The sequence below is a fragment of the Dendrobates tinctorius genome, unplaced genomic scaffold (genome assembly GCF_039654945.1).
Source record: "Dendrobates tinctorius isolate UK_male_01 unplaced genomic scaffold, ASM3965494v1 ptg000126l, whole genome shotgun sequence".
NCBI classification, from domain to species: Eukaryota; Metazoa; Chordata; class Amphibia; order Anura; family Dendrobatidae; genus Dendrobates; species Dendrobates tinctorius.
This window is the reverse complement of record NW_027361794.1, coordinates 8635107-8662818: the sequence shown is the minus strand read 5'-3', so window position 1 is coordinate 8662818 and position 27712 is coordinate 8635107. Positions and strand designations below refer to the sequence as shown.

The following is a 27712-nucleotide window of genomic DNA, read 5'->3' as shown; positions in this document are numbered from 1 at the left end:
TTGAGGAACTTACCTAGATGTGTAGTGAGCACTTTGAACCTTCAAGTGCTTCACAGAAGTTTATAACATAGAGCCGTGAAAATAAAAAATCATTTTTTTTTCCACAAAAATGATCTTTTCACCCCCAAATTTTTATTTTTACAAGGGTAACAGGAGAAATCATACCCCCACAATTGTTGTGTGATTTGTCCTGAGTACGCCGATACCCCATATGTGGGGGGGAACCACTGTTTGGGCACATGGGAAAGCTCGGAAGGGAAGGAGTGCCATTTTGGAATGCCGACTTTGATGGAATGGTCTACGGGTGTCATGTTGCATTTGCAGAGCCCCTGATGGGCCTAAACAGTGGAAACCCCTCACAAGTGACCCCATTTTGGAAATTAGACCCCCTAAGGAACTTATCTAGATGTGTGGTGAGCACTTTGAACCCCCATGCGCTTCACAGAAGTTTATAAACGCAGAGCGGTGAAAATAAAGTCTTTTTTATTTCCACAAAAGTGATTTTTTAGACCCCAATTTTTAGACCCCCAAAGTTGGTAAATAGTGGAAACCCCTCAATTCTTGCTCCAACCCTAACCCCAACACACCCCTAACCCTAATCCCAACCCTAATCCCAACCCTAATCCCTAATCCTAATTCTAACCCTAATCCTAGTTCGCCCTAACCCTAATTCTTACCCTAGCCCTAACCCTAACCCTAGCCCTAACTCTAGCCCAACCCTAACCCTAGCCCAACCCTAGCTCATCCCAAACCCTAGCCCAACCCTAACCCTAGCCCAACCCTAGCCCTAGCCCTAACCCTAACCCTAATGGAAAACTGAAAAAAAAATATTTTCTTTATTTCATTATATTTGCCTATATAAGGGGGTGATAAACGGGGGGGTTATGTACTATATTTATTATTTTGATCACTATGATCGTTTATCATAGTGATCAAAATAATGAATGGAATCTGCCAGCCGGAGCCTGCAGATTCCCGGCGGGCGCACTGCGCATGCGCTCTCCATTTTCAAGATGGCGGCACCCATCGGAGGATGCCGGCGGGACGCGGGACCAAAGGGAGGGGACGGAGGACAACGGAGAGGTACCGGGGGGGGGATCAGGGACCCTATTTCTCTCTCCTCTGATGTGCGATCACATCAGAGGAAAGAGAAATTAAATGTAAAATCGCGGCTTTTTTTTGCGGTCGCCCTTATAGTGATAATAACGGTGATCGCAAAAGCGGGGTCAGCAAAAAACGACCTGATTTATGTTCTCTGGGGTCTCGGCTACCCCCGGCAGCTGAGACCCCGGAGAAAATCTGACACTGGGGGGCGCTATTTACTTACTCCACAGCGCCGTGAATTAACGGCCCTGTGGTTTAAGTACCCTTAATTACCGCCGGTAAAAGACGTATCGGCGGTCGTTAAGGGGTTAATGTCCTTCTATGACAGAATCACTGACTGAGTGGATCAGCCAAATGCTGTAGATATAGTATATCTTGACTTCAGCAAAGCATTTGACAAAGTATCTCACACAATCCTTATTGAAAAAATGACTAAGTGTGGAATGGACAAGGCAACTGTTAGGTGGATTCATAACTGGCTTTGTGATCAGACCCAAAGAGTGTTCATAAATGCCTGCACATCTAGTTGGAAAAATGTCTCAAGTGGGGGTACCACAGGGCTCTGTCCTGGGCCCTGTATTGTTCAACATCTTTATCAATTATTTAAATGAAGGAATTGAGGGTAAACTGATTAAATTTGCTGATGACACAAAGCTAGGAGGGATAGCTAATACTAGAGAAGAGAGAGGATTCAAAAAGATATAAATAAACTGGAGCAGTGGGCAGCAACTAACAGAATTGTTTTTAACAGGGAAAAATGCAAATTACTACATCTGGGCAATAAAAATGAAAAAAGCATATACAGAATGGGAGGAATAGGGCTAAGCAACAGCACACGTGAAAAAGACTTGGGTATACTAAAAGGTCACAGACTGAATATGAGTCAACAGTGTGATGCAGCAGCAAAAAAGGCAAATGCAATTCTGGGATGTATGAAAAGAAGCATACAGTCTAGATCATGTGAAGTCATTATTGCCCTCTACCCCTCTTTGGTCAGACCTCATCTGGAATACTGTGTCCAGTTTTGGGCACCACAGTTTAAAAAAGACATCGACAAACTGGAGCAAGTTCAGAGAAGAGTGACCAGAATGGTGACCGGTCTGCAAACCATGTCCTATGAGGAACGGTTGCAGGATTTGGGAATGTTTAGCTTGCAAAAGAGAAGACTGAGAGGAGACTTCATAGCTGTCTACAAATATCTCAAGGGCTGTCACATTGTAGAAGGATCATCTTTATTCTCATTTGCACAAGGAAAGACTAGAAGCAATGCGATGAAACTGAATGAGAGGAGACACAGATTAGATATTATAAAAAACTTCTTGACAGTTAGGGTGATCAATGAGTGGAACAGGCTGCCACGAGAGGTGGTGAGTTCTCCTTCTATAGAAGTCTTCAAACAGAGGCTGGACAGACATCTGTCTGGGATGATTTAGTGAATCCTGCTTTGAGCAGGGGGTTAGACCAGATGGCCCAGGAGGTCCCTTCCAACTCTACCATTCTATGAAAGTTTTATTTTACTGTGATTGAGGTCTGGTCCATGGTTTTGATGCCACCAAATGGTCTCATGAGCATATACATTAGTTGATATAGAAAGTTCCTATTTGTTATGATTTTTTCAGTTAGTCATTAAAAGGTATCAACCACTAAGGACCCTCAAATTTTTATATTTTTCTATTTGCTAACACGGTACAAAGATATATATTTTTTCTATACAATAACAGAGTTTCCCTTTATCCTGACTTATCAATTTCTGTTAAAAATAACTAACTTCAAACAGGATTGCTGTAAAGTACAAGATACTACATGAAAAACATTACACCTGTGCCATGATATATCTCTGACCTGTGAGTGGTTGATGGCTGTAATATACCGCATTTTGCAGATTATAAGTCGCACCCCAATTTTTGGGGAGGAAAATAGGGAAAAATGTTTTTTTAATAAAATAGTGCTTATTATAATCCACTTTTGCAGTTGCTCACCTGGGGGGCGGCAGTGGTGGAGGTGGGTCCCAGGTGGCAAGGCTCCAAGCAGGTAGGATGACATGTTCGACGAAATAGCCGCCGGAGGTGACGCATGCGCAATTGAGATTTTAGGAGCCAAGATCTCAATTTGCACATATGACCATTTTCCAGAGTCCACTGCATAGAAGACTGTGGAAAGTGCGGGGCTCTGGGCTGTCATAAAATGTTGTCGTAGCCCCTGTACCACCAAATACCTTGTTGTACCCGCCTGGGGCCCACCGCCGTCGACTGCCTCCTGCCTCCGCCACCACAGAAGCTTCCGGCAGCAGCTACAATTCGGTTTATAAAATGCACCACCAATTTCTCCCCAAATTTTTTGGGGAAAAAGTGCATCTTACATTACAAAAATATGGTACATTTATTCATAACTATCATTTAACCAATATACCTATATCTGGACTTATACAGGAACCCGAAGGCTTGTACCACAGTGTTATATGCTGTTCAATGGCGTGAGATGGCAAGAAGAATAGTCAGGCAGCCAGTTCGTAACCACATGGGCAAACAAAATATAACATCAGAAGACGTGAGAGTAGTCAGTAAACTGGTCGGGGTGACAACAGGAAACAAATACACAAGCCAGGAGCTGAGCACAGGGGACATAACCAGCGGAGAACAAGGCTCTATCTGTCAACTTACGACAATATGCTTCAAGCTTTAGTAACTACTACTCTACTACATGGACCACACATTACAAAATTCATAATTTGATCTAATTATGCTAGGAAAAAATTTACAAACTGAATATGAGATTTTTAGTTTAATTTTCTGCTAAGGCTGCATTTTTTTTTTTACTTCAATAACTTTTTATTGCATATTTTCGAAAAAGAAACCATATAAGTAACAACACCCCCAACGTAGGGGTTTAAACAAGGGAAACATAAGCATAAATGCGCATACTCATAGATTGACATAATGTATAAAACAGAAAACATATCGACACTTGCATAAAATAAATCATATGAAAATATATATATATCCTAAGTGCAAAGGGGCAGACCTCTGACTAAGTAACCACGGTTCCCATTTTCGATAAACCTTTTTCTTGGTAACTGACGAGTGCGCCAGAGTTTGTTCATATTGACAATGTATATTAATTTTGTCCACCACTTCTCTCATGGTGGGAAGAGACATCCCCTTCCATTTAGCAGCAAAGGCGAGCCTAGCCGCAATCAGAATATGTGACACTATACCCCTGATATTTAAAAAGAAAAATCAGTTGTCCCTATATGCAACAGTCCCATTGATGATGTCAAGTTAACCTGAATCCCAGTCACCTCCCTTATCAACATATTTATAGTGTTCCAAAAACCGATCGCCACCGGACTGGACCACCACATGTGGCTCAACGATCACAAACCACCGCAACCTCTCCAGCAAGCCGAAGTCTGGTTTGGCCCATAATGTCCCAGTTGTCTTGGACACCTATACCACCTAAGATGCATCTTCTTTAACTGTTCTTTAACTGAAACTGTTCAAGATGACACTCTACATATTTCTCTTAAACTATCCCTCCATTCCTCTGGATCCCACGTTGTTCCCAATTCCTCCTCCCATTTTAGCATATATGATAATTTAGCATCTACCTCTGGATCATTTAATACACTATAGAGGATTGAAACACCTTTGGGGCCTGATTCAGGTTGCAGGTGGAATCCCATGGCTTTGTGATTCACAGGGGGTTTAGGGAAGAGGGAGTCTGGCATAGTTTGGAGCAGATGTCTGATCTGTAGGTATTGGTAAAAAAGACGCCTAATACTACGGAACTTGGAACAGAGTTGATCGAATGGGATGACAAGAGAGCCATCTATCAGGTCCTGGAGGGATTCAACTCCTGCAGTGGACCAGCGTTGTAAGTTAATAAAGGGGAGATGCATTTCCAAAGCTTTTAAGGAAATATTTGCTAAATGAATATTTAGAAGGCTTGAAGCAAATTTCCTCCAATAACGTATTGCTGTTGATGTGGTAGGTAGATACGGGGTGTAGTTACTAAATTTAATAGCTTCCATTTCCAACATCAGCCGCGTCGAGTTCAATTTAGAATAAAATGACTCAATCTGAAGCCACTTATGTGTCTTATCCAATAACCACCAGTCTCTAATACCTGTTAATACCGTCGCTTTATGATAAGCATGTAAGTTAGGGGCACCCATCCCCCCAAATTCATAAGGATAATATAGTAACCTACCAGCCACTCTTGGTTTTTTATATGCCCAAATGAAGTCATTAGCTATTTTTTGAAGGGTTTTAATTATCCTAAGAGGAATCTGGACAGGGATGTAACGAAAATAATACCAACATCTTATAAATGTTAAGTGTTTTTAATCAATATGCAGACTCCTGCCTTTTTACTTGCATTATTAGCGAAAAACCTATGAGGGAACCGTGGATGGTGGAGTCTACTATTATCAGCTTCCAATAAATGTGTTTCTTGCAAACATATGACATCAGCACGTAATTTTTTAACTTCCCTCCATAACATGGAACGTTTCATAGGTGAATTGAGGCCTCGAACATTCAAGGACATAAACTGTATACTCATGTCTAAATAACAAACTTCCTATGGATGCAGCAGGCCCCAACACACCAAGCCCCTCCACCATAACAGCTAATTAGGTCCCCAGCATAAATATAAAACCATAAGTTATATGTCCTTATGAACTGAACAGAGATGCAAGTGTCAATCATCACATTAGAATGCACACTAGTAAAAAAAAAGAAATGTCATAAAAAAGGAAAGAATATATTTGGTGCCCACATCACGCAGAGTTTTACATACATGTGCGTATTCACGCCACTTGGCCAGAGAAAACTTGTAGTGATTGCATCTCCTGGGGCAGAGTTGGATTTTTCCTCATTCTTTGCATGAATACATCCTTGGTGGTAAAAAAAAGTGTATTCTTGCCAGCGTGTCTCTAGGCAGCTCTTGATCCACGTGTTTTGGTTTGGGGGTTCTATGGACCCTATCAACCATTAAGGCTTTAATGGACATTTCAGGGCGAACAGCCTTTAAAAGTTATGCAGGAATACAGGCAAATCCTTATCCAAGACCTCCTCAGGGATCCCTCTCACCTGAACGTTATTACTGCGCGATCTATCCTCCAAGTCGTATGTTTTATCACTGACACGAGCCAATTCTTCCTTTAAGGCATCATTTTCATCGACTAGTGCATTGAAAGAAGTGGCATATTCAGCCATTTTATTCTCTAAATGAGAGGTGCGCTCTTCCAGAGCCGAGATTTCTCCTTTCAGGCCTCTAAGCATATCATGCATATCCTTCCTAGTGAGCGGAGCAGAGCGTTGTTGATCAATCCCCTCTCTGCCTGCACCTCTCCCAGGGCCACCAGAGGAGCATGGGGAGCCTGAAGGGGAGGCAGGCACCATTTTACCTGTTGCTTTGGTGGACTTCCCCCTTGCAAAGAAGTCTGGCAATCTCGGCGGGGATCCCCTCTTCTGTGATCTGCCGCATGTCATCATGTGCCTGGGTGTTTGCAGTAGAATCATAGAATCATAGAATCGTAGAGTTGGAAGGGACCTCCTGGGCCATCTGGTCCAACCCCCTGCTCAAAGCAGGATTCGCTAAATCATCCCAGTCAGATGTCTGTCCAGCCTCTGTTTGAAGACTTCCATTGAAGGAGAACTCACCACTTCTCATGGCAGCTTGTTCCACTCATTGATCACTCTAATTGTCAAAAAGTTTTTTCTAATATCTAATCTGTGTCTCCTCCCATTCAGCTTCATCCCATTGCTTCTAGTCTTTCCTTGTGCAAATGAGAATAAAGTTGATCCTTCTACAATGTGACAGCCCTTTAGATATTTGTAGACAGCTATTAACTCTCTTCTCAGTCTTCTCTTTTGCAAACTAAACATTCCCAAATCCTGCAACCTTTCCTCATAAGACAGGGTTTGCAGACCGGTCACCATTCTGGTCGCTCTTTTCTGAACTTGCTCCAGTTTGTTGATGTCCTTTTTAAAATGTGGTGCCCAAAACTGGACACAATATTCCAGATGAGGTCTGACCAAAGAGGAGTAGAGGGCAATAAAGACTTCACGTGATCTAGACTGTATGCTTCTGTTAATACATCCTAGAATTGCATTTGCCTTTTTTGCTGCTGCATCACACTGTTGACTCATATTCAGTCTGTGATCTATTAGTATACCCAAGTCTTTTTCACCTGTGCTGTTGCTTAGCCCTATTCCTCCCATTCTGTATATGCTTTTTTCATTTTTATTGCCCAGATGTAGTACTTTGCATTTTTCCCTGTTAAAAACCATTCTGTTAGTTGCTGCCCACTGCTCCAGTTTATTTATATCTTTTTGAATCCTCTCTCTCTCTTCTCTAGTATTAGCTATCCCTCCTAGCTTTGTGTCATCAGCAGTAGCAGTAGCAGTAGCTGCAGCTGAGTAGTTGGAGGAAGCTGGGTGCTGAGTTGAGCCGGGATGAGCTGCTAAAAGTCCTGGGCTGCAGGAGCTCTGTAACTATGCAGCTGCCACACTTGCTAGCAGGCCACGCCCCCCCTGCAAAGACTGCATGAAGCCCACAACCACCTCACAGTGAACCTCTCAGTGGGTTCCTAGCCTAAAAGATGTGGCTTTGTGCTCTACGCACCATAACAGTGCACCAGTGGGGTTGGTGAACTAATGCCTCACAGCACCCATACTATGAGGCTGTGTATAGCCATCACACAACACCAATACCAAATGACTACTGTAGATGTAAAATACTCACCTTCAACAAGCTCTCAGACAGTGAACTAAGATCAAAAATAGGCGGAACTTTTCATGCCATCTCCTGTTGTTGCACATGTACTTTTCTACGGTTATAACTCCGATCTTTAGTAGGGTGTGGTGCTCTCTAATCGGCTGAAGCAGGGAGCAGATTACCTCAGCTGGACAGCAGACACCCATACTGCCAGACTATCTGGTACTACTGGTCCCAGGCACCCTAATTAAAGTAACTGGATAAAGCCTTTACCACTAGAGAATCTGGTTCCGACAACCAACGCCATCTGCAGAATGAATAAGGCGGCTCCTGATGACAGAAGAAGACATCGCGGGAGCCGATCCCAGAGAAAATGGAACACACCGTTTGCAGAAGCCCTAATATGACAAAATGGCATAAAACCAGAGCAGTAGATATACCATAATGTGACTCCATTTTGGATATTATAACCCTCAGTGACTTAATCTTTATTAGTCATGACTATTTTGCTCAACAGCCACTTTCAGGAAATTAGCACGCAGTAGGTATTGGAGAGTGAAAACTGCAAATATTATCTTTTTTTGCCCAACACATAGTGCCCAGATTGTGCTACAGGAGACAACCACACCGTAAATTAAGTGGGTTCTTCTCACCATAGTAATGCCAAATACTTGAATGCTAAATTTGGTGTGGATACTCTCCAAGACTCAGAAGCGAGGGGGAGATTTGACATTGAGAGAGTGGATATTGCTTTATTGGTTTATGGAAGCCATGTTGCTTTTCAAGAGGCTTTGAGCCACTAATAATGTGGAAATCTCTGTTTTTCTTTTCACAAATGATGGATCTGAGTGGTGACTTTTTTTGCGGGATGAGAAGAAATTTTTATTGGTATTATTTTCACCTACGTAACATTGGTGGCTTTTTATTCCATACTAGCTGAAGAGCCCGGCGCTGCCTGGGCATAGTAACTAACTGTGGTTAGTTATAGCAAATTATAATTATCCTCCATCCCATAGTCCCCTGCCCATATACCCATCATACATATCCATGATCCCATAGGCCTGTGCTCATATACCCATCATACATATCCTCCATCCCATAGTCGAGTGCCCATATACCCATCATACATCCTCCATCCTCCATCCCATAGTCCCATGCCCATATACCCATCATACATCCTCCATCCCATAGTCCCATGCCCATATACCCATCATACATATCCTCCATCCCATAGTCGAGTGTCCATATACCCATCACACATCCTCCATCCCATAATCCGATGCCCATATACCCATCACACATCCTCCATCCCATAGTCCCATGCCCATACACCCATCATACATATTCGCCATCCCATAGTCGAGTGTCCATATACCCATCACACATCCTTCATCTCATAGTCCCATGCCCATATACCCATCATACATATCCTCCATCCCATAGTCCCGTGCCCATATGCCCATCATACATATCCTCCATCCCATAGTCGAGTGCCCATATACCCATCTTACATCCTCCATCCCATAGTCCCATGCCCATATACCCATCATACATCCTCCATCCCATAGTCCCATGCCCATATACCCATCATACATATCCTCCATCCCATAGTCGAGTGCCCATATACCCATCACACATCCTCCATCCCATAGTCCCATGCCCATATTCCCATCACACATCCTCCATCCCATAGTCCCATGCCCATATACCCATCATACATATTCGCCATCCCATAGTCGAGTATCCATATACCCATCACACATCCTTCATCTCATAGTCCCATGCCCATATACCCATCATACATATCCTCCATCCCATAGTCCCGTGCCTATATACCCATCATACATATCCGCCATCCCATAGTCCCGTGCCGATACACCCGTCATACATATCCTCCATCCCATAGTCCAGTGCCCATATACCCATCACACATCCTACATCCCATAGTCCCGTGCCCATATACCCGTCATACATATCCTCCATCCCATAGTCCAGTGCCCATATACCCATCACACATCCTCCATCCCATAGTCAACCATTATGACATCATAGTGAGCGGCGGGGCTTGCAACCTATGATGACATCAGCGTCGCCATGGCAACCATTATGACATCATAATGAGGGGCGGGGCTTGATACACACACACTTTTTCCACATTATATAGATAGGGGCAAAATTGTTTTGTGAATTGGAATGCGCGGGGTTAAAATTTCGTCTCACAACATAGCCTGGGGTCCAGACATGTGACTGTGCCAAATTTTGTGGCTGTAGCTGCGACGGTGCAGATGCCAATCCCGGACATACACACACACACTTGAGCTTTATATATTAGACTAGCTGAAGAGCCCGGCGCTGCCCGGGCATAGTAACTGTGGTTAGTTATAGCAAATTATAATTATCCTCCATCCCACAGTCCCGTGCCCATATACCCATCATACATATCCACGATCCCATAGCCCCATGCCCATATACCCATCATGCATATCCTCCATCCCATAGTCGAGTGCCCATATACCCATCACACATCCTTCATCCCATAGTCCCATGCCCATATACCCATCATACATATTTGCCATCCCATAGTCCAGTGCCCATATACCCATCACACATCCTCCATCCCATAGTCCCATGCCCATATACCATCATACATATCCTCCATCCCATAGTCCTGTGCCCATATACCTGTCATACATATCTGCCATCCCATAGGTCTGTGCCCATATACCCATCATACATATCCTCCATCCCATAGTCCCGTGCCCATATACCCATCACACATCCTCCATCCCATAGTCCCATGCCCATATACCCATCATACATATTTGCCATCCCATAGTCGAGTGCCCATATACCCATTACACATCCTTCATCTCATAGTCCCATGCCCATATACCCATCATACATATCCTCCATCCCATAGTCCTGTGCCCATATACCCATCACACATCCTCCATCCCATAGTCCCATGCCCATATACCATCATACATATCCTCCATCCCATAGTCCTGTGCCCATATACCTGTCATACATATCTGCCATCCCATAGGTCTGTGCCCATATACCCATCATACACATCCTCATCCCATAGTCCCGTGCCCATATACCCATCACACATCCTCCATCCCATAGTCCCATGCCCATATACCCATCATACATATTTGCCATCCCATAGTCGAGTGCCCATATACCCATTACACATCCTTCATCTCATAGTCCCATGCCCATATACCCATCATACATATCCTCCATCCCATAGTCCTGTGCCCATATACCCATCAAACATATCCTCCATCCTATAGCTCAGTGCCCATATACTCATCACACATCCTCCATCCCACAGTCCCGTGCCCATATACCCATTATGACATCACCATGGCAACCATTATGACATAACCGTCACCATTGCAACCTATGATGAATCAGCGTCGCCATGGCAACCATTGTGACATCATAATGAGGGGCGGGGCTTGATACGCACACACTTTTTCCCCATTATGTAGATAGGGGCAAAATTGTTTGGTGAATTGGAACACGTGGGGTTAAAATTTCGCCTCACAACATAGCCTAGGACACTCTCGGGGTCCAGACGTGTGACTGTGCCAAATTTTGTGGCTGTAGCTGCGACGGTGCGGATGCCAATCCCGGACATACACATATACATACATACACACATACATACACACACTTGAGCTTTATATATTAGATATGGGAGGCAGAATGAACAAACAGTTGAACACAATGCGCCACTGGTTCATGCCATGCGGTTTTCTTTTAGACTGTGATCTGTGATTGTCTTGCTGAATAATTCAGTATTTTTAAATAACTTAAAATTTCTACAGACATTTTTAGTAAAAATGTTTGAAAATATACATTTCAAGGATATTTTATTTAACAATAATAATTGGCTTTATTCTTAGCAGATGACTGTACCAGGAGATCAGAAGGACAGCTGACATCTTCAATTTTTAAATCAGATGATCTTGAAATCCCTCAAGATACAATTGAAGTGAATGCCATTACTCCAGATATACCATCATCCCTTCACTGCAAAGATCTGTCATCTGATCCTATGAAACAGGTCCTGTCTTCTGATTCATTACCGACTGCTAAGGAAAATCAAAGCCAAAAAATAAGAATTAAAAAATTAACTGCTCCTAATGCAAATAAGCGATTTTCACGTTTAGAATTTGGAAATAGTTTTCCCCTTGAAAAGTCTTTTCTTAAACATCAAAAAAAGAGACTTTCTTGTTTCAAGTGTGGGAAATGTTTCAATCAAAAATCAGATCTTGTTGGTCACATAAGAACTCACACAGGGGAGAAGCTATATTCATGTTCAAAATGTGAGAAATGTTTTATACAGAAATCAGATCTTATTGCACATCAGAAAACTCACACAAGGGAGAAACAATATTCTTGTTTAGAATGTGGGAGATTCTTTAACTGGGAATCACATCTTGTTAGACACCAGAGAACCCACACAGGGGAGAAGCCTTTTTCATGCATAGAATGTGGGAAATGTTTTGCAAAGAAATCAAATGTTGTTAAGCACCAGAAAACTCACACAGGGGATAAGCCTTTTTCTTGTTCAGAATGTGGGAAATATTTTAGCCAGAAATGGAATCTTGTTATACACCAGAGAACTCACACAGGGGAGAAGCCTTTTTCATGCTCAGAATGTGGAAAATGTTTTCAACGGAAAGAGCATCTTGATAGCCACCAGATAACACACACAGGGGAGAAGCCTTTTTCGTGTTCAGAATGCGGGAAATATTTTGTGAATAAATCATGTCTTCTTAGTCACCAGAGAACTCACACAGGGGAGAAGCCTTTTTCATGCTCAGAATGTGGGAAATGTTTTAAACGGAAAGAGCATCTTGATAGCCACCAGAGAACCCACACAGGGGAAAAACCTTTTCCCTGTTCAGAATGTGGAAAATATTTTAAGAATAAATGGATTCTTGTTATACATCAAAGAACTCACACAGGGGAGAAGCCTTTTTCATGTTCAGAATGTGAGAAATGTTTTACCCATAAATCAGATTTTGTTAAGCACCAGAGGATTCACACAGGGGAGAAGCCTTTTTCATGCTCAGAATGTGGAAAATGTTTTAACCGGAAAGCGCATCTTGATAGCCACAAGAGAACCCACACAGGGGAAAAGCCTTTTCCCTGTTCAGAATGTGGAAAATGTTTTGTGATAAAATCATCTCTTCTTAGTCACCAAACAATTCACACAGGGGAGAAGCCTTTTTCATGTTCTTAATGGGGGAAATGTTTAACATGGAAACCAACTCTTAATAAACATCAGAGAAGTCACATTGCGGAGAAGCCTTTTTCATATTCAGAATGTGAGAAATGTCCTAACAAAAATTGTATCTTCTTAAAGGGGTTGTTCACTGCTACTATGACAACCCCTTGTCATTCCTCATGTTTGTCCTTGTTAAAATAAAAAATTAAAACACTCATACTCGCCTTCTGTGCCAATGCCTTTACAGTCATCTCACGACTCACAGTCCCGGGGCTCACATACAGTAGTTACATCACACAAGCCCTAAACCCTATCAACCCCTGCTTCACTGTGCCCGCTGTCAGTCGTATTGAACATCAACAGGAGGGGCATGGCCTAGACATATCACCTAGACATATCAGCAAGAGAATGCACATACTGGGAGTACTCTACTCAGACTGTGCTTTTGGGGACATTACAAGCAATTTACAGCCTCCAAATTGCCGTCCATTATGGGAAAGAAGAGATTAGAGGTTAATCTTAGGTCCTCCACCTCTGTCACAATGTCTAGTTTGCAGTGAACTTATCTTCCCTCTCTGGCACCAATACTGCCTCACCTCATTTTGGAAAAAGAAGCAGTCTTAACCCTCATGATGCCAGACAGCTCAAGCCTGTAAGTCCTGCTCCATCTTCTCTTAATATCGGTGTCACAAGAAAACCACAAATCTCCCTGTGTACTCAATGAAGCCCACATACTGAGCAGTGCTTGCTTCACAGGAAAATTTACTCCATCCACAGGGAATTCTGATATGGGGAATGCCATATTTGATTTGAAACATATTGTGTCTATGCTTACCAAATAAGACATGGAACAATATATATGGAGGCTGGAGACCACACTCAAAATTGAACTGCGTTCTCTCACTTCTAGCTTGTCATAGATTACCAACAAGGTACAGAGATTATAGGATGGTGTTGTACAAGTTTTGGGCCTTCATAATGCTCATAATCAAACACTGGATCTTCACAGCCAGCAATTAAATAGTCTGTATAATATGGTCCAAGGAACATTATCTGTCGCTTACCATTTTTCAATGAAAAAGAGACCATTATAAGGAAAGGGAAAGGGGGTGTTGGGTCCTGTTTATGGCAATGGAAAATGCATACAATTGCTCACAGATCTATCCTGAATGACACTTGCTAAAAGAAGGGTATTGAAACCACTACTTGATGACCTCCAAGAAAATGGCCTGATATACTCCTGGTGAAAAAAAATGTTTCAGCTCACCCCTTAGCGTCCTCCGAATAGCAATAACCACACCGTCGCAAGGAGCTGCCCTGGCCTGGCGAATACAAGTCCAAACACACAGTAATCTCCAGCGATCTCATGTAGGAAGGTAGTTATAAAAAATATTCCTTTATTTATTTTCGTTAAAAGAACATGTTACAGGTAGTGGATACCCCAGTGGATGGTAAAAAAAATCCAACATGTGGAGGAACAGGACCTGTTCCTCCCACGTTACCAATGTGACGTAACTACACAGGCACAGCTCTCTGGTGCCCCCTTTGTCTCTCAGGTCAGTAAGGGAACTGCACCTAGAGCAAATGGCCGCCGGGGAGGAGGTCCTGTTACCCGCTGGTTATTCTAAGATTCGTAATCAGAGTAAAAGCATCAGCCCAAGATTAATTTTATGGTATAATTGCCTTAAGGGCGCACTAGATAATTACAGAAATATACAGTAAGCTATACAATGGAATTACAGTGGATTTGCAGTCAGAGTAAAATATAACAATAAGGGTACAAGACTTAGAGATATTAAGCTGGAGGTCAATTTACAAGATTGTAGGTTGCATGTGGGTGCCGGAAGCTCTGCAGTCCACAGGTACAAGAATCTTAGTTGCCGGACATACCACAAAGCGCGGCCGCTGCTCCCCTTGGCAGATCTGTCCCCAGTTCCTTCTTAGATCATCATTGTTTGGTTCTTCTGAGAGAGTGAGTGTCTCTGCCATATGCTGCTGTTCTTAAGCATGCTGGGTCCCTCCCCCTGTGTCAGAGGGTGGGCTAATAATATCCACCCTTTAGCTCCCTGCAGAACTTATTCCCAATATCTAAGAACTTTCAACAGCATGATCGGATCAGGACATGAGAGGTTCCAGTGGATGCGGTTTGTTTTGCCTGTCGTGTGGAGAGCAAACATGGCCAAATTGGGTCGCTGTGGAGGGCCAATCTCTATATCTCAGGTCCCAGAGTCCTCACAGACTCAGGAGTCACACTGCCAGATGCACGATTTCCTCAGGGTCACGAGGATATTTTCCGTGAGTCCGTAACTCGAAAGATGTGCTCATAATCCATGATCCTAGGATGGAGTCGGAGCGGCTGGGAGAGACAATGGATGCATATTTCTGTGTCTAGCTGACAGGTATACTCTAATTGAAGACCCCAGGCCCCTTCCTGCCCCATGCTGGCGTGGCTCCTACTCAAGCTTTGAAGTTCTGCTTTGGGCCTTATCTCATTATCATACTAAAAGGCCTTGCTATTCAACATTGGAGTACTAAATCCTGCTTTGTTCATCACAGAAGGGTATTGAAACCACTACTTGATGACCTCCAAGAAAATGGCCTGATATACTCCTGGTGAAAAAAATGTTTCAGCTCACCCCTTAGCGTCCTCTGGATAGCAGGAACCAAACCGTTGCACGGAGCTGCCCCACTGGGGTATCCACTACCTGTAACATGTTCTTTTAATGAAAAGAAATAAAGGAATATTTTTTATAACTATCTTCCTACCTGAGATCGCTGGAGATTACTGTGTGTTTGGAGATGTACTTCTGGTGGTGTCCATTCCAGCTGCATATTTTCAAAGATCCAAGCAACATGAGACCATTCTATGATGCCGTGGACATTCCCAGAATCCATTTATCTGACTGGCTGTTACGTGTTACAGAACCACTTAGCACCCAGAATATGTTGTGCAGTTATATGTATGGATAATAGGTTCTATGTGAGATGCATGTCCCTAATGCATCAGCATTCCCCTTTTGTCCGCCCTCCCCCCACCTTTGCAATTTCCACAGTAAACATTGGCAGGCTCCGGCCACCTGCGGCTTTTGTAATGCATGTCTGGCCTGCCGCTTTTCTATTGGCCAGCCCTCTGTATCTGTGTGATATATTCTGTGTCCTGTGAGTAAAGTGTTTTCAGACTGGAAATACATGGAGAAGCAGTGATCTTTTATATGCGCCCATGAAACCAAGGAATTCCAGCCAGCGTGATTCGTTCAGACTCCAGCCAACGCAGAGCGGACCTCCGAAAACACGGGGTGGTACTGAAAGAGGTACCCCAGCTTGGTAGACCCCGTTACAATGGTGGCAGACAGCGGGATTTGATACCCCTTCTACAGGAGGAAAGGAATGAATGGAGAATAACTACCAGAAGTTAAAGAGGACTACATTAAAAGATCTGGTGGAAGCCCGAGGGTTGATCGCCAGCAACAAAACAAAAGCAGATTTGATATCAGCCATCGTGGAACACGACAGTGCAGCGCCCCCCAATGTGAACATGGAGGAGACCGAATTCCAGAGGGAGGTAAAGAATAGACTGGCGTTCTATGGCCTAAACCCTGAAGTAGAGATCATACGAGAGGTGATGGCTGATGTGCGTACTGATCTGAAGGAAAAGATGGCCGAGCGGACCAGGATAGAGCTAGCCAAGATGGAGATGGCAGAGCGGACCAAAGTGGAGCTGGCCAAGATGGAGATGGCAGAGCAGAGAGAGGAGAGCCAGCGAGCAGGGGGAGCTCTTGCCTTCGACCAGGTACGTTCAACAGTAAGCCACAAAAAGACCCAGTATAATGCCTTCCGACAGTTGGGGGAGGCAGAGGAAGATATTGATGGCTTTCTGCAGGACTTTGAGCGGCAGTGTGCCCTTCATCAAGTAAAGCCGGAGGAACGGGTTCAGATTCTGGTCAGCAAGCTGACAGGCCGGGCAGCGGACGCCTATCGCACGGTACCTGATGAGGACTGTATGGACTATGAGCGGATCAAAGAAGTGATCTTGGCCCGGTATGCGCTGACACCAGAGGCCTACCGCCAAAAGTTCAGCGGACTTATAAAACGCGTAACCGATACCCACGCTGAATGGGCCTGTAAATTACGGCGGTCACTGCTACAGTGGGTACAAGGGAGCCAAGAAGCTACTAATGAGGACTTCCTCCAGCTCTTCCTGTTAGAATGATTCTTTAATGGACTAAACCCCGAGACACAGGAATGGCTTCGGGACAGGCGGCCAACGACTCTTGAGGAAACTGCTCGTCTGGCCGATGAACATCATGATGCCAGGAGGCCGCAGTTCTCCGGATCAAAGGTGGTCACTAGGGGCCCGCCCATGGACCTGGAGGGCCCCAAACCACCGAAGACTGTAGGGGGACCAGCTAGAAACCTGGCCTACCACAGTCCCCCTGGGGCGCGATGCCACACCTGCCATCAGCTGGGCCACCTGCAAAGACAATGCCCCAACCGGACTCAGCATACCCAGTGGCCAAAGGCGGGAACAGCTACCTTCAGCCGGGCTGCTGTACACTGCTACCAAGGCGAAGCTGACCCTGCATTGGGGGCTATGATTAACCATGGGGTGGAAGAGATGAAGGAAGTGCTGCATGAAGTAGACCCCGTGCAGGCAGCCCGGGCAGATAATCGACAACAGCATCGACAGGTCGTGTGGGTTAATGGGAAACGTATGCAGGGACTAAGAGATTCTGAGGCAACTTTGCCCCTTGTGAAGCCTCATCTCGTCAGGGACCAAGAGAAGATGGACCGGACAGTGGCAGTCTGTGTAGCAGGGGGAGCTATATATCGACTGCCCACTGCCAGGATTCACCTGAACTTGGGAGTCGGGGATGGCCTTGTTGAGGTCGGCTTGATGGAGGATTTGCCTGCAGACGTCTTGCTGGGAAATGACTTGGGGCCCATGTTGTCTGCATTCTCGGTGGCCCCTCTGGCTGAGACCTATCCTGTGACCACCCGGAGACAAGCTCGAGCTGCGGAGGCGGAATCACACTCAGAGGAGGCCCAGGTAAGACATCCCAGCCCTGCACGTATTCCCATGGATCCTTCATTAGAGGGATATCGTGGGAAGACACAGGAGGGGAGAGGAGTACTGGAAGGGGAACAGTTTGTATGGAAGCAGGGACTCCTCTACCGGATCACAGAGCAGCGCCACACAGGGACGAGCCCCACTATAAAACAACAGCTGGTAGTTCCCAAGAAGTATAGGCAGGAGTTACTGCGAATCTCTCATGATATACCCTTGGCCGGGCACTTCGGCGTCAGTCGCACCAGGCATCGTCTGACACAAAACTTCTTTTGGCCGGGGGTAACCTATGATGTTCGTCAGTACTGCCAGACCTGTGACAGTTGTCAGCGCATTGGCAAGAGGGGGGATCGATGCAAAGCCAAATTACACCCCCTCCCCATTGTGGAGGAACCATTTAGCCGAGTAGCGGTCGATCTGATAGGGCCGTTAGCCAAACCCAGTCCGTCCGGGAAAAAGTATATGTTGACAGTGGTAGATTATGCCACACGGTATCCAGAGGCGGTTGCGTTACCTAACATACTGGCAGAGACGGTGGCGGACGCCCTGCTCCAGGTGTTCTCACGGGTTGGATTTCCCCGGGAGATTATCTCGGACCAGGGTACCCAGTTTACAGCAGAGGTGACCAACCAACTGTGGAAGCTGTGCGGCGTAAAGTCCATTAGAAGCGCCACGTACCACCCGCAAACCAATGGGTTGTGTGAACGCTTTAATGGGACATTAAAACAGCTCATTGGGACTTTTACCAGGACCTACAGGGACAGGGAGAAATTCTTGCCACACCTCCTGTTTGCCTATCGGGAGGTGCCCCAAGAATCCGAGCCCTGAAGAGGTAGTGGCCATCTGTGCACCTGAAGCAGAGGATTTAGCTGGACTTCCCTTGCCGGATGTCTTAGGGGAAAGGACTCAGTCTAAAACATGGGACCAGGTACACTTGGGTGAAGACCTAGGCCCCCGGGAGAGACAGCAGGCGGAGGCGTTGTTGAGGCTGCGACAGAGGATGTTTTCAGAGAGACCGGGGTACACTCGCCTGGCACAACACAAGGTTGAGACCCAGGATCAGACCCCCCTGCAACAAAACCCCTTCCGCGTCCCTGAGTTTGTACGAGAGGGGATGCGACAACAGATACAAGAGATGTTGCGTTTAGGGGTCATTGAAGAGTCAGATAGTCCCTGGGCATCCCCCGTAGTGTTAGTACCCAAGAAGGATGGGACTACACGGTTTTGTGTAGACTATTGTAATCTCAATGAGAAAACAGTGACGGATGCATACCCCATGCCGCGTGTGGATGAGTTGTTAGACCGGCTGGCGGGGGCAAAGTATTTGACCACCATCGATCTATGCAAAGGCTACTGGCAGATTCCCCTTAGTCCTGACGGTATTCCCAAGTCGGCTTTTGTCACCCCGTTCGGCTTATTCCAGTTTCGAGTTATGCCATTCGGGATGAAGAATGCCCCGGCGACCTTCCAAAGGCTGGCTGACCAGCTTCTGGATCGTCTCCAGGACTATGCTTGTGCCTACCTGGACGACATCGCCATCTACAGTGCGACATGGGAAGAGCATCTAAATCACTTAGAGACAGTATTGGACAGGATCCACCAGGCCGGAATCACCCTGAACCCAAACAAGTGTCACGTGGGCAAAGCAGAGGTTCAGTATTTAGGGCATTGGGTGGGAAGTGGGAAACAGCGACCAGAACCAGCCAAGATTGAGGCCATAGCCAAATGGCCCATCCCACGCACTAAAACCCAGGTCATGGCATTTCTAGGGACAGCGGGGTATTACAGGAAATACGTTCCCAATTACAGCAGCGTAGCCAAGCCCCTCACTGATTTGACCCATAAGAACCAACCTCGCCAGGTAACCTGGACCTCAGAGTGTGAGGAAGCCTTCCGCCAACTAAATGACGCCCTCACCAATACCCCTGTATTGGCCGCACCCGATCCAACTAAACGTTTCCTTGTTCACACAGACGCTTCTATGTTTGGATTGGGGGCAGTACTGAGCCAAGTCGGGCCGGACGGCCAAGAACACCCGGTAGCTTACCTGAGTCGGAAACTACTGCCCCGTGAAGTAAGCTATGCGGCCATCGAGAAGGAGTGCCTGGCATGGTATGGGCACTCACGAAGTTGCAACCATATTTGTATGGACGACAGTTTTCCCTCCTAACGGACCATAATCCCCTAGTCTGGCTTAATCGGGTCTCCGGAGACAACGCCAGATTGCTGCGGTGCAGTTTAGCCCTACAACCTCTGGACTTCACCATCCACCACAGACCTGGCAAACAAAACTGTAACGCCGATGGACTAAGTCGACAAACGGAACTTGTACCAACCCCATAAACTTCGGTCATCCTCAAACCGATCCGTTGAGGATCAGACTGTGTATGCCGATCGCATCACTGAAAAGGGGAGCCGTGTTATGTGTTACAGAACCACTTAGCACCCAGAATATGTTGTGCAGTTATATGTATGGATAATAGGTTCTATGTGAGATGCATGTCTCTAATGCATCAGCATTCCCCTTTTGTCCGCCCTCCCCCCACCTTTGTAATTTCCACAGTAAACATCGGCAGGCTCCGGCCACCTGCGGCTTTTGTAATACATGTCTGGCCTGCTGCTTTTGTATTGGCCAGCCCTCTGTATCTGTGTGATATATTCTGTGTCCTGTGAGTAAAGTGTTGTCAGACTGGAAATACATGGAGAAGCAGTGATCTTTTATATGCACCCATGAAACCAAGAAATTCCAGCCAGCGTGATTCATTCAGACTCCAGCCAACGCAGAGCGGACCTCCGAAAACATGGGGTGGTACTGAAAGAGGTACTCCAGCTTGGTAGACCCCGTTACACTGGCCACCTGCTCCACCATTGCCACAGAGAGTTCCAACACGTCAGAGAAGGCTTTCAATGGATCAGGAACTAGATGGTGATGCACACAGATGGGAAAGTAACCTGCCAATCACATGAGCTTCTAAAATGAATCTTGTTTTCCCTGATGAGAGAGACAGTTTGCAGATGATTACTTATGTCTTTAAACATATAATTAGATATAGCTTAATAGAGTTTTATGTTCCTCTCTCGCACTATATAGAAAGTCTCAGTTCAGATAAGATCTTTGAACGGCATATAAGTTGAGGTTACATTATATTACTGTAATATCCGGCTGTATTGCTTTATCCGCTATATATTCCATGATTCTCCCTAATAGAATCCCTAGGCCAGAAAGTTTGACTTACGCCTGTAAAGACAATCACCAGTAGGGACTTTCATTGGGATCTGCTTGTTTCACAGTTTCCTTGTGTTCGATATATCCATAATCTATACATCTTAGACTCTGAGAGGTAGATGTTGCTGTCTAACATCTGTGCTTCCACCTTGCTCTTAATCTTTCTATCCTTTTTCCTTTCCCCCTCTCCTTTTTTACATATAATATGGCACAACTGCAAACTTGCTCATTGATTGTCGGAGGAGTTAATGTTCCAGAGAAAAGAGCTGAAGTGTTTGATCAGATGCAGAAACTACACGTCCATTTTCTCTTTCTTCAGGAGACCCACTTTAGGGGCGATCATATATCTCAGTTACTAACAGATATTATTCATCTTGGAGCCGCAGTACAAATGCTGTTTCGAAGTCTAAAGGTACTGTCACACTTAGCGATGCATCAGCGATCCCGACCAGCGATATGACGTGGCAGATCTCACCATCGACATAGCAGGGGTTGGAGGTCGTTACTTACCTGTCAGACAAGGCGATCCTGACATCCTCCCGCCCGCGTCCACGTGTCGCTCGTCGGCGCCACAGGAAGCCCAGCAGGAAGCAGCCGACAAGAAACGGTCCAGGACGTTCTCGCGCGATCAGCGATAATCAGCGGGGGAGCCGGTCGAAGGTAAGTATCACACATAGCGATATCGCTAGCAATATCGCTGCTACGTTACAAAAACCAGTGACGTTATAGCGATATTGCTAGCGATATCGCTTAGTGTGACAGGCCCTTAAGGTGCTGAGTATAGGCCGACACAAATCACTGCCGCATACTATATTAGAAACACTGTCTGACACGGAGGGGAGGTATGTGTTTGATGAGATTTCTATCTACTCCAAAATGTTGTCTTTGGCAAACTTCTATCTCTTTAATTGTGACCAATTTAAGACATGCCGTCTATACTTAATTATTTTGTGGAGGGCCTTATCATTGAAGGTGACTAGTTTTGTCTTGCATTCTTCTTTAGACGCTTCTAGATTGGGCCAGAGTCACCAATCTAAAACACAAACAAAAGCTTTTGCTAAACATGCTCATCTCTCCAACTGGTCGATGTATGGAGAATACTACATCCAGACATAAAGGATTATACGTATTATTCTCCTAAACACAATACACATAGCCTTATAGCCCTTTTCTTACTTAGCCATCACTTGCTTACGTGGTTACCTACATCTCAGATAGGAACTGCTATATGGTCAGATCATGCTCCTGTATATTGTAATCTGATTATACCGGACTCAACCAAGGCTTCAGGTGTTGGAACATAAATGATAATCTGCTGAAAGACTCACTCTGTGTCTCAGACCTTCATGAGACTATAGACTCCTTCAGATATACAGTATGAACATGACACTGCCTTACCACTTCAATAGGAAGCACTCAAATGTGTTCTCAGAGGGATACTTATAAAACATGGATCCAGGCTAACAAAAGAGAGCAGCTGAAATCTCCCATTTGCTTGAGCGGATTGATCTCCTTTTCAAACAACACAGGGAAAAAAATGAAGCAAAAAAAATGTGATCAATTCTGTACTTAATATCCCCTATCCTGGTATATATGGTGCCCTCATCACCATCCTGATACACATGGCCCTCCTCATCCCTGTTCTGGTGTGCATGGACCCCTTCTCCCTATTCTGGTATGCATGGCCCTCATCTCCATCCTGATACACAGGGCCCTACATCCCAATCCTGGTAGGAATGGTCCCCCTCATCCCCATCCTGGTATGCATGCCTCCCCATCCCCATCCTGGTATTCATGGCTCCATCAGAAAGCATTAAAAAAACAACCATTACACTTACCTTCCCGGCGCTCACTTGCAGCGTCCTGCTCTGTTGCCAGCAGCTGCTTTAGGCTTGTATGCAGCGCATGACTGGGATGTCATACGCTGCTTGGAAGCCGAAGGGCAGCTGCCGGAATACTCAGTGCTTTGCACGCCGGGACTGTGTGCGCAGAGAGCAGTGAGTATTCATTGCTCTTCAGTAGCATGCACAGTCTCTGCCATTGGCTTCCTGTAGCTTCCAGCGGTCACGTGTGCCGCTGCTTAAGAGAAATGAATATTCACTGCATTCTACTCCCATGGGTGTGGAATTCAGTGAATATTCATTCCTTTTAGTAGCGGCACATGTGACCACCGGCATCTACAGAAAGCCGATGGCAGACACTGTGTGCTACTGAAGAGCAGTGAATACTCACTGCTCTGCATGCACACAGTCCCAGCATGCAGAGCACTGAGTATTCCAGCAGCTGCCCTTCGGCTTGCAAGCAGTGTATGACGTCCCTGCCATGCGCTGCTTATAATCATAAAGCAGCTGCTGGCAATGGAGCAGGATGCTGCAAGGGAGCATCGGAAAGGTAAGTTTAATGGTTTTTTTTTTTTTATGTTTTCTGATGGGGCCATGCATACCAGGATGGGGATAAGAGTAGGGGCGATGCATACCAGGACGGAGATGGAGGCCAATAATACCAGGATGCTAAAGAGAAATGAATATTCATTGCCCTCCATGCCCATGGGTGTGGAATGCAGTGAATATTCATTTCTCTTTAGCAGTGGACACAGGAGTTAGTTGCATCAGCTGGCTCCTGTCTCTGTGACCCGCCACTCCTCCGATGCCACTCCCCCACTTTCCCACCACATCCAAATCTGGTACATCTGGACTATAAGACGTATCCCCCATTTTCATTCACAATTGACTATAAGACACATCCCCATTTTCATTCACAATTTTTTAGGAAAAAAGTGCATCTTATAGTCTGAAAAATATGGTAAATGATCCGCTTCCCTCCAGGTATACACAAAGCTGCCTAAAGCTAGGAACAAGCTAAGGTAGTTTCATGGATGAGGCACACGCAAATATTGCGGAATTTCAGGGCACCTACTTGTGGAAAGAACCAACTGCAAACTGCTATTCTCGTTACTTGATATGGGGCCTCCTTGAGAAAATGACCTAAAGTGTCCTACACTGAAGTTAATATATAAGGTGTGGGATAGGGGTAAAAATATTCTGGGACTGGAAAGTACACAAACTATACTCCTTTATGGCACAACTATAACTTACCAGAGCTACAGAAACCAAAAAATGTTAGTAAGTGGGGGATAGGCGTATATTTTTGGTATCACAGCTGTTGGGGGATGGATTATTCAAGAGCTTTGAACGAATAAAGGCCGATTTTAACCTTCTGTATAGGGTGTTTTATCAATATCTGCAGATATGTCATGGGTATGGTACACATCTTAGAAAAAAGCAACACTGATTCATAGACATTCAACAATAGATACCATTGCTACAGCGGTGGATACAAAAGGTCTAATATCCCTTATTTATAGGCGGTTACTCTCACTATGTTCCTACGATCCTTTGATAGTTAAGACAAAATGGAAGGAGGATGCGGGTCCTTTATCTGAAGGGCAGTGGGGGGAAATACCTGATTTGGCACCTAAACTTTCCATGTCGGGGTCACAAAGATTGTCCCAAATTCTTTTCATCCACAGAGTATATAGATCTGCAAGTATTTTATTTAAAATTGGAATACCAACAGATGACACATGCCCTAGATGTGGTCACAATGATGCCCACTTAATGATATGACGTGTGAATGTGATAATATTGGCGATTACTGGAAGGGGTAATCACTCTTGCACTATCTGTATTTGGGATACAATTTCAGTTGGAACCTAAAACTTGTATCCTAGGACTCCTGGGAGAAGGTGTAGACCCAGACTCCCATATGGCAATAGCTCAAGAATATTATTCTAGCCAGAAAGTTGTTGGCTCTACATTGGATAGACAATTCTCCCCCAACGATAACAGAACTAAAATCCAGGATAAATATCACTCTGTGCTTGGAAAGGGGAAGCTTATATTAAAGGAACGCTCTCAAGAAATCCATCCACATATGGAACAATGGTTAATTACCCCAGGTATTGCTTCAGTAAGCCTCAGAAATCCTATACCAGACCGTTTCTCCATTTCCTTACAGTAAACCGGGAATTTCTATCCTTATACCCAAGGTGTCAGCAGATAATAATTGTCTCAGACCACACAATTGCCCCTTCTTAGATCTATTCTTTTTCCCCAATAGGGAAAAAACAGTCGGGAAGTATTCAGATATGTACTGTATGTACAAATGTAAAATTACTATTCCAAAGCATCGTACTATAGAGCGAAATTGGGATTTATATCATTGTAACCGGTTGTTGTATTGCTTACTGGTTTTTCTGTCTTTTTATTGTTTTTCTCACAATGTTTATAAAAAAAACCCAAAATGTTGGTAATTCTTTGTTTTGTTCAATATAAACAATCTGATTTATAAAAGAAAGGGGCTAAGGTCTTCAATATATCAAACGTATAGAAAATACCAAGATCGCATGAGAAGGTAGTCGTACGAATTCGTAGATAAATGTGGTCGCTCATTGGCAAGGAGGTTACATCCACGCATGAAAAGGACATACGTATCCAAAATAAAAGGGGCACCCGGGCCAGAAATTCATAACCCCACTGACATAGCTAAGGCATTTCATGGCTGTTATAGCTAGCTGTATAATATCCATTGCAATACCAAGACATGCCACCTAATATTCTTCAAACATAAATTGACAAATATATTATGAATGCTGCCCTTCCTTCCTTACAGACCCCTGAGCAGGAGGTACTAGACAAAGCTGTCACTGAACAAGAGATAGGGGAGGCCATTAAATCATTCCATATCGGGAAGAGCCCTGGGCCAGATGGATTCAATAATAGATTTTATAAGATGTTTTCACCCCAGTTATCACCATTTTAGCCAAAGTATTCAATTTTACCTCAGAATACTCCCCCTTTGACCCCAATCACTGAAGGCTCATATATTGGTTTTATCAAAGCCTGGAAACAAACCAAATTCCTGCCCTAATTTTCATCCAATATCATCTACAGTATTAATGTAGATGTCAAAATATTCTTTAAAACGATGTGAACCCGGCTTTCCCACTACCTTCCCTCAATTGTTAGCAACAATCAGGTTGGCTTCATTAAGGATAGATAAGCTCATGATAATACAGTGTTATTAATTTCACATACAAAAAAGGGGCATCCCAATGTGCCTTGTTTCTCGACATTTTAAAAGCGAATGACAGAGTGCATTGGACTTTCTTGAAGATCACACTATGACAAATTAGGTTTGGTCCTTTCTTGTTCTCTAGTTAGGATAATCGGGCTTCTAGCTGACTTATTTTCTATAAAAATGGGATGAAGTAAGGGTGTCCCTTATCACCTCTCCTATACACATTAGTGATGGATCATTTAGTGCTGACTTGCTTGCATCTTCTGCCTCTGCTCCAGCTCCACAGGGTTTCAGCATACCTGGCAGATCACCCTTGCAGTGTGCTAAAAGTTCACTAGCTCCCTATCTCTTAAAGAGAGTGTTCACTCAGCTAAAATGTCCCATCCAATAGCTAGGAGACACTTATTACTTAAGGCATCTCCTCCTGCTCGGAAGTTCCTGAGCAACGATTCTTAATCCCTCTCAGACAGCTGATGTGCTATTCCGTCCATGTGCCCTGGGCCTGTCTGACTATGGACGGAATAGTATGTCGTAGCGATCGGCCGCACACACGAGTGGTGTGCGGCCAATCGCAGCCTGATGGCAGCTGATTATCACAGCTGACACCCGGCACTAAGTGTCAGGAGCGGTCACAGACCGCTCCCGGCACTTTGACCCCCAGAATACTGCGACTGAACATGATCGCAGCTTTCTGGGAGCAGGCAGAGGTCTGACAGCCCCTCTGCCTTTGGATTGGAGACCCCGAGGGGTAACACGCGGTCCCAATCGCTGCTATGGTAATCCGATGTCTCTGGGGTTTCAGTGATGGTCAATGAAGCAGTCATGTGTTCTTCCACCCAGGGCCATTTGTTAGGCGTTGGATTCCTGTAGCTACACAGCAGGAATCCAGAGCCATACATCCAGCAGTCTCCCATTCCTCTTCGACCGCTCAGGGACCTGCACAGCAATCTCTGCGATCCAGGCGCCCTGCTCAGACCAGCTCTCTGAGTCCGGATGTTGCTGCCACCTCTGGACCAGCAATGGTAGCGCAATCTGCTTTGCAGGAAACCACTTCAGAGGCTAAGTCCTCTCGCCGCGCTACTGGGCATGCCCACGAGACGATCTCCCAGTGGAGATCGGGGGTCACATGCTCAGGTCCTTGTCCTGATCTGATTGGCCCATCTCAGAGGTCTGGAAGGTTCCGGAAGTGCATGGCTATAAAAGGCCCGAATGGCCGCTCGCCCATGCGTTAGTATGGACTATACTTGCTATGTGTGAATGGTGATGG

The 27712-nt window shown here is 45.0% G+C and overlaps 2 protein-coding genes across 8 annotated transcripts in view; one reads left to right on the top strand and one right to left on the bottom strand.

Moving 5' to 3' along the window:
• LOC141047344 (uncharacterized) overlaps positions 1-13292 on the top strand; it is a 549461-nt gene extending 536169 nt beyond the window's left edge. Inside the window, exon 9 of the mRNA XM_073542405.1 lies at positions 12083-13292. Coding sequence (XP_073398506.1) covers positions 12083-13090 — 1008 coding nt within the window. The 3' untranslated portion in view covers positions 13091-13292. The remainder of the gene's footprint in view (positions 1-12082) is intronic.
• LOC141047286 (uncharacterized) overlaps positions 1-27712 on the bottom strand; it is a 527896-nt gene that overhangs the window by 278484 nt on the left and 221700 nt on the right. The gene's annotated exons all lie outside the window — the stretch shown is intronic.